We start from the raw sequence: 13988 nt of genomic DNA on the forward strand, positions 1-13988 counted from the left end.
CCCCCTAACGTACCCCAACGTCCCCAGGGCATCCGCCATCATCGGGTACCTGCCGTTCGAGGTGCTGGGCACGTCAGGGTACGACTACTACCACGTCGACGACCTGCACCGCGTGGCTGAGTGCCACCGCTTCCGTGCGTCCTTATCTTTGTTATCTCTTATCTATGTTATCTTATTGCTGTTATCTTTGTTATCTTATTGTTGTTATCTTTGTTATCTTATCTTTGTTATCTCCTATCTTTGTTATCTCTCATCTTTGTCATCTTATCTTCGCTGTAGCTTATATCTTTGTTATCTTAGTTATCTTTGTTGTGTCTCTTATGTTGTTGTTATCTTAGTTGTCCTTGTTATCTGTTATCTTGTTATTTTAATTATCTTAGCTCACCTCTTTATCTCTTATTTTTGTTATCTTTGTTGTCTTAGCTGTCCTTGTTATCTTTTAACTTGTTGTTATCTTAGTTATCTTCTCGTTATCGCAGTTATCTTAACTGTCCTTGTTATCTTTTCGTTATCATTGTCATCTTAGCTGTCTTTGTTATCTCTTATCTTTGTTATCTTATATTCGTTGTTTCTCTTGTCTTGGTTATCTTTGTTGTATCTCTTATCTTTCGTTATCTTAGCTGTCCTTGTTATCTTATTTGTCCTTGCTATCTTAGTTATCTTAGCTGTCCTTGTTATCTTTTCGTTATCTAGTTATCATAGCCATATTTGTTTTCCTTTCGTTAATTTAGTTATCTTAGCTATCCTTGTTATTTTTTCGTTATCATGATTAAGGGGAGCGTCTCCCGAAAAATCGAAAATTTTCACTTTTTGGGTTTTTACACTTAGGTACCGAATACGCGCGCCCCACGATCGCCCCAAGCTCGACGGGTATTTCACAAGATTCTCTTTCGGCGCTTATTTCGCTCCGGCAACCGGAACATAAAGCGGACATAGAGCTTCTAATTTACACCGCAAAAAGAATTTGGGGCGACCCTGAGCCAGCGGCTGACAGGCATCCAAATTTTGATAGGGTACAGCTTCATTGAATAATCGGCCTAATTTTGGATACAATTGGATGTGATCGAGGACGATCCCAATATCCAACTGGAGGGGGGAGATGTCCCGTGATCTTCCATCACCACCTAGGTTATCATACGTCACCAGCTTAGCTTGTTCTGTACCCACATGGTAGAGTTACGCTCAGTGACGTCATTCCTGTTAAGGACTATATATAGCCCGGTCAGTGCACCGCCCGTCAGTTATAGCGGTATTGCCTAGCCGTCATCATGCTAGTCCCCTCCTCCGGCACGTACTTGTGCTGTACCTGTCAATCCCCATCCTTCTGTACTCACCGAGCCAGTTTATTATTATAATAGAACTAGTGTTACCGAGTGCTTCACTTGTCCTGCCTTAGTCCTACTTGGAACAATAAAGTACCCTGACTCTCAGTTACAAATCCATCAGGTGGTCATGCACAGAACCGACCACCTGACATTTTTTCCAATTTTTGTGTAAGAATTTCGCAAAAAATGTCTTTGCATTCCACAACATGACATAATCATATGGCTTCTATCTTAAAAGTTGGTTTGAGAGATCCTCATCAATAATAATTAGTTAAATTTGTGAATTATGAAAATGATTCACAATTTATTAGGTAACTACCACTATCCCGTAGCTAAAACTAAGTAGTTGCTGCGACAAGTGCTGGCTACAATGATCTTATAACTACAACCAGTAGCTATGCCAATTGTTATCTCAAACTAGTATGTATAAACTACCACCACTAGGTAACAGAGAGGTAGTTAGGAATAACCATCCAGTACCTAAGATTCACTAATTATGGTTGTACGGCATCAGTTAACTATCTCCAGTAAGTGGTAGTTTCTGTCATGCATGAGTAAGTCTTTGTCCAGATATTGATGCACTTTCTGTATATACGTGAGAAGAAAGTGTGTCACAATTCGGGTGTTAAGACCCAAACATTTTTCTTAGAATATTTTGATATATTACATCATACATTTTTTTAGTGCGTTCTATATCGCAGCCTTCCCGCTTATAAAAATAGAAAGAATATTTGGAGATATTATCGATGAAATGGTATACTTGTATGTTAAATACACGTCTAATATTTGAAGATATTCATTATCGTTATTTGGTTTTTGCAGTTATGACGACATCAAGGCAGAACTCGAAAAGTCTCCCCAGAATTACAACGAAAACTCCAATCAGAGCTCGATGAGTGACGACAAAACTGCGACAACCTTAAGTACTTCTCAGGTCAACGCCGCGTGTGGCGACTCCGACCTACGGAATCTTGGAAGCAATAGTAAAACCAGTTCTTACAATGTGGATTGTGGTAATAATGGCGAGCATGAAAAGTTAACTTACCAAAAGGAAAGGGTGGAAGATTGGACCCGAGATGATGGGCGTATGGGAGGAACGGAGAATCTCGCATCTGACCCCTTTGGATGCCATTTTGTGACCAATACCTGTTCTTCTTACTTTGAGGAGAGGTCTCTGCTCGCAGCGCAAGACAGGCAAGCTGCAGCTGAAATGGGCATCGTGGTCAAAGCGGAAACTGATATGATTAATCAAACCACCACCCCAAAAACTGAATCAAACGTGAGAGAGCAAATGGGTAACCCTGCTACACCTCATGACGTTACTTTCTTCTCAGAATACTCTGACAACATTCAACACCAAATGAAAAGCCAAAACAAAATCACCGAACGAGACTCGCAACAACTGCAACCACCTTACCAGGATACGACAATGAATAAAAGAACGTCGATGGAGCAATCCCTTTCATCGGCTGATAGAAATAAACCTTCTATCAGAGTGAACCGATGCCACCAACGGTGCTTAGGGGAACCTATGGAGTTTCAAAATAACCGACATCAGCAGCAGCAACACCAACAGCGTAAGCAGCAGCATCCACAACAACACCAGCAGAATGCACAGCAGCAACACCAACAGCAAGCAAGCAACGCTGTTTGTTCAAATCCTTATGGAAATAACTTCGGAAAAACGGAAAGTGATCCCATGCTCTTGAGCGGAAGTGTCGATCCTAATGACTCGAGTAACATATTCTCAGACATAAACTTTGCCAAAACTGATAACAACATCCCACCATTAACTTTTGAAGATCTCAATCCCATTGAATCAATTTCTTTTGACATCGGTGTTACTTCCTTGAACACGAACATCTTGGACCTTGAAAACAAAGAAGAAAACTTAATTTCAGGTGCCTTGGGCCTAGAAGTAAGCAGCGGGTACACAGCTCTTGATTTCGATGCTATCAAAACAGACGGGGAAACATTTCCCGATGCTTTCGGCGATTCTGGCAGCGACGATTTCCTAAAACTAGATATAGATTCCAATCAGTTCTCTCAACCGAGCGTGTTAATCGGTAACATTATGGGCAGAGGACCACGCATTGAAAGTAAGAACATTAAAAGTAACCTCTCTGGTGATGAATATGGAAACCAGCCGATACCAAACAAAAACGTGTCTCAAGACAAAAAGCTGTATGGAACTCTCGAGTCGTTGACGCCGGCCAACAAGACTTATCAAGAACAAGTACTCAACGTTTTCGCTGAAGATGAAACGTCGTCGAGTCAAAACGCCTCTAATGAAGGTGGCAGGGACATTCCCAGAAAATCCTGCAATCAGGGTGAAAATTCAAAACTAAGGAACCTACTTGAGAAAGACTTGAAAGAGCCAACAAAGGAAAACCTCAAAGACTCTTCAAACAAAAAAGATCTTTGTAATAAGAAAAGTAGGATCGATCATAGGGAGAACCATGCAGCGCAGCATTCAGAGTCTGTCAAACATCATCAGGCAGAGTCATCGTCGTGCAGGCAACAACTGTCAGATGTGCAAGAAACGATCAATTGGTTTCCAAACAAGCAGAATCAACAAATGCAGCCGCAGCAGAACCAACAGCAGCACCAGCAAGATCATCAGCCAACGCATCAGAACCTCCATCAACAGCAACAACGCCACCATCAGCAGCAGAACCCACAGCATCAACAACAGACCAACCAACAGCTAAAGACCCAACAACAGCAGCAGTCACAAATCGTGCAGTTTCAAGACCAGCATCACGACTCTGGACTTGACAATCCTGGTCAGTACACGGTGAAGTCCAACTCAAGCAGGCATGAACGACATGAGAAACTACTTCTAGAAGATGAATACCCGATCGTCAAAGAAGAAAATGATAGCAGCCAAGTAACTTCGGATAATAATCAGCGGGAATGCACACGCCACAACAACCCTGTTACAGGATTCCACCTTACTTCCTCGCAGCAACAACACCAGGAAGTAATTCTAAATTCAAAACAGCTAACAAAATTTGACTCCAAGCGAGGAGACAAACAGACAACTATACACGAAGGCAATGAAATGCCTGATCTTCGTTCCCACGAGCTACAAGAGTGGAGTAATAAACGCACTGGAGCTGGAAACTTTGTTCAGTGCAATCCACAAACCCTCGTTCATGAGGAACAATGTTGGTCAGATGCTTACCAGGGCAAGAAACCAACTAAAACAGAACTGGGATGGACACCTAAGCTTGCGGAAACAACAGCACCCTACACCAATAAGTCTGGGAAGCAAAGCCAACTGCAGTCTTTCCGTGAACACATTACTGTAGCTCGAAACAGCCGTGAAAATTCATACCAGCAACGACAGCAGGAACACATTCAAGCTCGATTCACGTATCAAGTACATGAAGATAGGAAATTTGAACCTCAAATAACGCTCCAAGAAAGCCAAAGGCGTGCCGAACAAAAGGGCATTGGAGATCTGATTGTTGAAAATCATCTCGACAGTAACACCTCGATTCATAGGCAAGTTGGAAGTGATCAAAGATTGAACTACACCTTATCCCACTATATTCCAGGTGTGTACAGCTTCCCTGAAACATGTGCTGTACCGCAAGAGGCTACACTGTGTTCTCCTTACAACGTGATGCATATGAGACCTACAGTTCTTGGAGGAGCTCCTTTCATTTCAAACGAAGTTCCCCAAACCCTTTCACGCGAGTACTACACGGCTTGTATTCCAGACCGTGCGATCGGCACTGGATTGCAGATACATAGTCAAAAAAGAACGATCTATTCCCAGCCCATAGCCCCTCTGCAAGGTTCCAACAGTGAGAGTACCATGATTGCCAATTATGGTGGCGATGAACAAGATTCAAGACAAAACGGAATGGACAAATGTACTACCAACCCTGTCGACCAACCTGATCATTTTCAGGTGGATGGTCGTAGCGTGACTCAACTCCCCAACACCTACCTTGACAAGAATATGAACCAATTCTCTCTCAACAAAGCAGTCGCAACAAATCAAGATAAAAAAGGTTACTACGCTAGTCTTACTTGGCAGTCATCCAATCAAAACGTAGCTCAGCAACTGGGTAAAAACTCAAATGTTGTGGATCTCTACACTCAGGCTCAGTTCCTAGTCAACCAGCGTCCATCCCAGAAAATGAACGCTACAATGAGTCGTAAAAACAACGTACAGGCTGACGCCAACCAAACATACCCTTCCGAGGCACAAGGTGTCGGACACCAGATGAACGACCAGTCACATAACTTCTCTCAGATGTCCATACATTCCCGGAATGATTCTAAGCATCATAAACGCTCGAAAGAGAAAGGTATAAGTTCAACTAGTGACTTCTTCCAGGGGTTAACCAATCCCATTGAGAACGTCCAACAGGAAAAATTTTCGAACAATCTACGCAACTTTAACGAGTTAACGCAGAGGCAAAATCAAGATGGATATCGACAGTCTAACACTGACAACTACTATCACTCCAAGGGCTCAAAACGGGAGCACAGAGAACAGGAAAAAAATATGTCTGAAAGGCTCCACAGTGGAACAGAAATGACTTTGCAATCGCATTCACATACTTCCAACTCTTCAGTAGCAAACGCAAGTGACAAGACAAAGTCGTCGGACAAATCAAAACATTCCCAGCAAGGATTTTCCAAACTCCAACAACTTGACTCTATTCTAAGTTCTTCCTCGCGTCATGTAACTTCTTCCACTTCGGATTCCAAGTGCTCATCCTTGGAGTTTTCCCTCGAAACTGAATTCGTGGGTGGGTCTAATCAACAGACGGATAGCCAAGCAGACACGCAATCAAGACCTAATCATCGAGATTACGGAGACCGACCAAAGACGTCAACCAACCTCGATACGAAAACGGACCAGAAACATGATTTGTCTGAACTTTTTGGCGAAGAAGAGTACGCATTGCCAAAGCATCTCCCTAGACTCTGGGTGTCCAACCGACAACGGCATCAAGGTAAATTTTTGCTATTTTCTGCATCACTATTCTATTGCCACGACGACAGAAAAATATGCTTTCTAAATTTGGGACTGTGACATCAGAATTTCTACTGTACCGATATTGAATAAAAAATAGAAATAGATGTCCATACGAAAAACACTTACACAGATATTTATTGACCGAAAAATGCATGGGATTAGCACTGGGGGTATCTAGAATAGGGAATAAATTGACGAAATATAGAGTCGTCATCGAAAAATTATTTCACTTTGTATTCCAGCTGATGCACACCGAAAGCACCGCACCAACAAGCAGAAGAAACGTACCAAGGATGACAAAGAAAGCTTCTCCGGTCATCACTCTAATAACCTGCAGCAGGAAAATTCGCCAAACAAAGAGCGACCGCCCTGTGAAGATGGACAGGAACGTCAAAACAGGACAGAGGGTAACGAGTTCTGCAAAAGGTTAGAGACATCCAAATCTTTCCGGTTCAAAAATTCGAGAGAGAACAACATGTCAGCCGGCGTCTCTTGTTCTGATTATTCAAAAAAGGATGAGTGTGAAAAAGCAGTTCAAGGCAGTTTTTCGCTGTCAACTTCAGTAAAGTTTCCAGACGCTCTTTCGTCGGACGACCAAATTAACAATGGATCCCAATGTGGGCAAGCTGGACGATCTACCGAAACAGGGGGAACCCAGTGTCATCTAGGTGGAGGTAACGTTGAGAGTTTGAGACCGAAGCAACAAATCTGTGAAAAGAAGATGTCGACAGAATCTAAAAACCAGTCTCTCAATGGTAACGAATTGCATCCACCGAAAAGCAGCGACATTACCGTTCAACAAGATGGAGTTGGGCGAATCACCTATTCTCAAGATGAACCCGAGATGAAAGACGTGACAATATGCGCCGGGTCTCAAAATTTTTCTACCATAAATTTTGAGGAGTACGAAATGATGCAAAAATGCAACACTTTTTCACCTAGCAAAGAGACACCAGGTCGAACAGAACTGCAACGAAAGTCTCCAACTGCATTCAGTACCGCCACTTTTGAAATCCAACCATCATTCACAAGGAAGGCGGGTGGAGTTGTCCAAAATTCAGAAACATCACCATGTGAATTAGAAACTTTTGTCAAGTGCGGTGATACACTCGATAGTTTTTTGAGGCATCGAAATAGAGTTGAAGAGAACCAGCAAAACTCATATCAATGCAATTACCAACCAGGAACGGATTCCACACTCAACGACATGCAGAAAGCCCGAAATCATCAGGTCCCAAACGTGGACCAAAAACCTGTGCTATGTTTGGCACAGGGGCAAATGGGTGGAGCTATTAACGCTTCTTGTTTTCGAAGAGCGACCATCGGCAACAGTTCCCTCAGGTTCGATTGTGTGGTCAAAGCATCGTCACAAGAAAGTATTCCTGAAAATGTTAATGCAAAAGTTTCACAGAAATATCGAATGCCGTTGGGTGGTCTCCAAGATCGTTTGTCAGCATCGCTCCCAGAAATACCGATTTCCACACAAACGGGGCTGCCAATTGCACGAATCTTCTGTGTCGCAGAGCGGGCTAATGAAAACTTGAATCCCGTATCGAAGAATTTAACTCAGCAAACTTTCTACACAACCCACGAGCAAGCGACTGCAACGCAGAACTCAAACAAACTTCCTGAAAATTCATATGGATGTTTCATCTCTCCAACTGAAAGAAAGCCTATTGGTACAGCTTTTTTTCATATGCCTTCTTCGCCGGCTATAACCCCTTCTCCAATGTCCCCGATGATTTATGGGGCACCGTCACCGATGGTCCAGTCGCCAACATCACCCATGGTTTACCCTCTGGCATCATCAGCTTACGCATATTCTCCAGTTTCTCCTAAAACTAGCTCAATGAGGTCTCTGCCGTCCCCTATGGTTCAGTCCCCGTTGCCTTACGTTCAGATAATTACCGCGGTGAGTGGGACTACACAGCCAATGTCTCCAATGGCACACAACTCGGCATCACACCCAAAAGCCTGCGCTTGTGGATACTGTAAAGCTACATGTTCTCCATCCCGATCTTCATCCGTGGGACAATCAATTAAGTCGTCTTATACCCGAAGGTTAAATTCAAACCAAGCCGTTGGGGTATCGACTCCAGTAACTGATTATGAGCACCAGAACAACTTTCAGAGACGCGTGGGTAGTTATTTCCACACTGCTAAGCTGAATCGAGGAGACGACCCTACTCTGCAGGTTGACACGGGTGGTGGTGGTGCTTTTGGGATTCAGCGGAATTCAATCACAAGTAATGACCAGAATAGAAGCCCATCGTTTGGACCCGGGATTAACATGCCTAGCCGTGAAATAAGAGAAGTGGTCATGTCACGCTCGAGTTCGTTTCCTTCGCCAAAACGGCTTCAACACATATCAGCTATGGCTTCCGAAGTGGCTTTGGATTCCACTCCTTCTGTTAACGCCAATTTGAATCCCGTAGGTCAGAATACCATTATAAAATCAGCAGTAGTTGGAAAACATCGTTGAAGAAGATTGATTTCAAGAAGACAACTCCATTATCAAATATTTTATTGCGTCCTAACTTCAATAATAATTTAAGTCATTTAATGTAACGTAAACTCAGAAAGATGAATAGGTCATACTGTCCAAATAATGACTCATTTTCTTACCCACGGTGCGAGCATCGGGCAACACTGTTACTCCATTCTATGAGCCAAAATGTTATCAGTTACTCTATCTTATTTTTTGTGGGTCTAGATGACCCAGACAGGCGCAAAAGAGTTTATCAAAATTTGGACAAATACTCACTAATTTCTTTCCCTGAAACATCCACAGAGACTTTGTGTAGTGGTAGCTTCACCGAAATGAAGTGAGATTTTCGTGGGTTCGAGCTTCGGGAAGCTCAGTAGTGCATTTCACGATGTCACTGTTGGGCGGTGCTTGGTAGCCGTCAATGAGTGGTGCATCAGCATGGTCTTGTGTTGGTACTCTCTAGGTACTTGTTACCTAGGGAGATATTAAATTCTTTAAATCCACCCCTGTTTATTAGTAAAACTTCTTCACTTCAGTTTCCACCGTTTTTATTCCTCTTAACTAGTGGAAAATGACGAAAATGTTTTGAATAACTTATTTGTGTTTGAACTTGAATGAACAATTGAAAAAAACTTTTTATTGTAGTTTATTTGTTTACTGGGAGCCACTTCGTTGGATTTAAATCATATTATACGATGAAATAAATTTATATTGTTCACGATGATATAAACGAGGTTTAGAGGCGTTGCGAAAAGAATAATATACCAATATATATTATTTAATCTACTATAGATACATTTAAAACATAGATATAAATAAGTAGATAAGAAAGTATTTTTATTAGTAGATATTAGATATAAATTTTATCGTACGACCAATTATGATGAATTACAATGTGATGTTGTCAGAATTTGGTATCCTGAAAGTGCTGTAGGAATTTGGTGTCTTGAATGTCCTGTAGGAATTTGGTGTCCTGAAAGTCCTCTAGGAATTTGGTGTCCTGAAAGTCCTGTAGGAATTTGGTGTCCTGAAAGTCCTGTAGGAATTTGGTGTCCTGTTTATTGCCCGGCCAGTTTAACCCTCTTAACCTGAAGATATAACCTGAAACTAACCACCCGCAACCCTCACGGCAACGTCCAGCTAACCTTGCAGGTTAGAATTCTGACTTCAAGTTAACAAAAAGTATAATTATAGGGCATTCGTCAATATTAACTACTAAGATTTGCTAGTAGTAATTATAATGATGATGAATATTAATACTTTTAATTATAATTATTAATGTGCTGAATGTGTAATGTGATGTACTGTGTGTTAACGTATCTTAATGAGGTAGCTGTTCGGGTACCAACAATCATGTACACTAGCTCCATGTTCACCCACTATATCAAAATATTATATTTAATCCAAAATTTTACCTCTAATCCAAAACTTTGCTCTTAAATCCCAAATTTTTTCCTCAATACCGAATTTTCCCCCTCTAATCCGAAATTTTTACTTACAATCCAAAATTTTACCCTCTAATCCGGAATTTTCATTCAAATCAAAATTTTTCCCTCTAATCTCAAAATTTTTCTTTTTAAACCCTAAAATTTGCCTTCAAAGCCAGTCTCACCTCGCAACTCTTTAGCGACTTGATACGAGGCCAGTAGCACGGTAAATATACGAGGCCAGTAGCACGGTAAGTAATGCCTCGTTATCTAATATATGTAGTGGCCGCCACTATATATAACGCAATCGTGAGTTCTTCAACAGATTCATATATGTATTCACACCATCTACATGTTTATTTAACCCCAGTAAATGTTTAATGTACTCAAATTGATCTATTTTTAGCCCCTACACGTTATGCCATCGATGTAAGTGAAGGTTCGATGCATCAGTAATGTATAATCATTACGTTAAAAAAATCGATTCCCGTTAAATAATTCCATTTATTTCGTATGCATTCTAACGTGTGAAACAATAAATGATAAATGACAGACAAATGACGCGACTAGCATTGCTCATAAGTGAGTCACTAACGATGAATCATTTTGATCGTTGGTTAATCGGCGACAACACTTCAAAGGGTGACTAAAGAGGTGCCACCAGGCACCTAGATGCTCTCACCAAGCACCTAGATGCTCTCACCAAGCACCTAGATGCTCTCACCAAGCACCTATAGTTTGTTCCTGGTCAAATTAAATGGGTTCACCTTATCTTTGCACTGGTTGCAGCATGGCTTCAATCCTCCCCACTGATGTATAGACCGTTAATTGACACTAATTAGAACATGAATGTTACCATAAAAATTATTGACACATCAGCACTTAATTTAAATTTAGAAATTTTGCGTTATTTGGAAAAAGTTTTTCATTCGCAGAAAAGGACATCATTGATCGCGTTTTTATGAAGCTCATGACTGCCCCAAGCCGTTAAAAACTGGAAGAATTTTAAGAACCATTCAATATAGAGAATATTGTGTTGCTGGCTGCACATCAACATTTGTTAGAACAATTCACAAGAGAATAATGTGTTGCTGGCTGTACATCAATATTTGTAAGAACCATTCACAATAGAATAATATGTTTCTGGCTGTACATCAACATTTCAACATTTCTTGACTTCTCATGACGTTCCATCGTTCAAAATTATAATTCCTCAGCATCATCATCTTCATGGAGATATATGAAGACATGAAAAGATCTTGTCATTTGTGCAGGATGTCATGAATGGTAATATATTCATCTTTGGAGTTACCAATAGAATTAGTAAATGTATAAATCATTGATTGTGATCACTTGATTAACTGAAGGTACCATACAGCAACGACCAGATATAAATTGTAACCATTACTTATAATCAAATTCATTTAATATTAAAATTTGAAATTATAGTACGAATGACGTTTTAAGGCTTGTAAATTTTACGCTGATCCGAAAATAAATTTGAAACCGTTGTTAATTCTTCGATTTCATTAATTCAATGCATCACATTTGAATACTCAAAGCAGAATTTATCATTATATATTATAATTATTTTTATTTATTATATAATTTATTATATACCATCTTAAATCAGAAAATAAGCGCCGCAATGCAGCCATCATGAGGTCGTCATAAGGAACAACATCTTAACCCAGAACACGCATCGAGATAAACCGTTTTTGAAGTAGTTGCATATATTTAGACGGAAACCTCTTCTTAATAATACGCACAGTTCTTATCCTCTGTAAATTGTAAAACAATAGATTTTTCGCTGCGTTGTCGTTTTCTCGCTAATTTGGTTTAATCTGTTAAGTTTATATTCAGTTTATCGCTGATTATTGCACTTGTATTCTATGGAAATTTTTGAACTGATGTTGGAACTGGTGGTCCAAAACATTTTTATTAAATTTATAGTGGTTTCACTTGGCATTTTCTTTGCTTTTAAATTCTTGGTGGACTTGCGATTTAATCAGAATAATGATTTATAAAGTAGAGTACCATAGAAATCCACAAAAGCATGTGATTTAATGTCATTCCCATTTCCGAAAATCAATAAATATCACCGGACTCTATCTTAGACACCCGTGGGAGGAAAATAAAAGATGATTTAATTTACTTCTCACACTTCTCAAGTTCATAGTCTGTTCTCTAAACACGCAGAAATGACAAAACATGCATCAGTCATTCTAATGGTCATGCGTGCCGATCGTGGTTTAAATAGTTAACACATTTGAAACATTTATATTCAAGGACGATAAACGAGATCAACAATCAATAATAATGTCAAATAACACAAATCTAAGTAAATAGACTAAGTTAATCTGAGCACAGCAGAAACGGAGTCGACGAGTATCAAAATATGTAATGGCTTCCAACACCCTTAGTTCCCTTCATAAAAATTAGTCATCTAATCTAATTAATTAATGAAATACAAACGAATTTATTATTTAGCACGTAGATTTCAGACTGGTAAATTTCAAGTGTAAATCAGGTTCATCCAATTGCAGGATCAGAGCATCATTGCTCGCAGTCACACGAAGCTTCAACTTTTCTGTTGGTAATTCAACAATAGAAAATAGTACCTATATCCTATTTATATAATATTGCGTCACGGTATTCAAGTTATTCAAGTTAGGTAGCACGCAATCTTTATTCCAGGAAAGCGGAGCATGAAGGGAGTAGTTGTAGAACTGGCCATTTAACAGCGCGTCCCACTAATTCAGCTGTGCGCAGTGCGCACTCACGCGGCAGTCACGCCCATCGTACGTGTGACGTGCCAATATTCTACAGTGACTAAGATTTTAGTTTCCACCTCTGATGATTTTGATTACGTTTTTTAGAATCCTTGTATATTTTCAAGAAGAGGTATAGTTTGAAAACAGCCTTTAGCTTTTGTCCACCTGAAATTTAGAATGGACAGGTTTTTCATGTTATTTTCATTGCCTTTTATCTGTATATTTAATTTCTAGCTTGTTGTTTTTTATTTCAATTGTACTGACGACTGATATTTTTTCTGGAAATTTCTAATTGACGATGGAGCTGAACTCCAAAACATTTTATTTAAAGATGTGGTAAATTATGGTGTAATTTTCTTTGCTTTTGAATGTCGAAATACTTCCTCCAAGGAGAATTAAAATCGGACAAAGGCTCATGTCACTCGCTTGATAGGAAATGAAAAATGGAATGAGATTTCCGTAACGTTTATGTCTCGTGATCTTCTATCACCATCTGTCCTGTGATCTTCTATCACCATCTAGGTTGCCATACGTCACCAGCTTAGCTTGTTCTGTACCCACAAGGTAGAGTCCCGCTCAGTCCCCTCAGGGGGGACTTCTCACGCGTGTCTGTGCTCGTCAGAAGTCCTATGGGATTTCGCGTTCCTAGGGGGATTGTTCCTGAGCGCCCCACCGCTGAGCTCGCGGTGTCTGACTGTAGGTCTCAGTTGTGGGGTTAAGTTATTATGTAGGTAGGATTCTGGTGGGTTGAAACAGCACACTGGTGGGTTGAAATAGCATACTGTTGGGTTGAAATAGCATACTGGTGGGTTGAAGAATGGTGGTTGAAACAGCACACTGGTGGGTTGAAGAATGGTGGGCTGAAGAATGGTGGGTTGAAACAGCACACTGGTGGGTTGAAATAGCCTACTGGTGGGTTGAAATAGCCAACTGGGAGGTTGAAATAGCACACTGGGGGTTTGAAGAATGGTG

General features: G+C 40.5%; 1 protein-coding gene across 1 annotated transcript; it reads left to right on the top strand.

Annotated features, from left to right (window-relative positions):
* Positions 1-2147: 2147 nt before the first annotated feature.
* On the top strand, positions 2148-9333 carry LOC125178501 (the record flags this gene model as incomplete). Its single annotated transcript, XM_047882372.1, has 2 exons — positions 2148-6304; positions 6570-9333. Coding segments are annotated over 2 exons (6397 nt in total), but the record flags the coding sequence as incomplete, so codon positions are not given.
* Positions 9334-13988: the final 4655 nt, after the last annotated feature.

The sequence above is a fragment of the Hyalella azteca genome, unplaced genomic scaffold (assembly GCF_000764305.2).
Source record: "Hyalella azteca isolate HAZT.00-mixed unplaced genomic scaffold, Hazt_2.0.2 contig10310, whole genome shotgun sequence".
Classification (NCBI taxonomy): Eukaryota; Metazoa; Arthropoda; class Malacostraca; order Amphipoda; family Hyalellidae; genus Hyalella; species Hyalella azteca.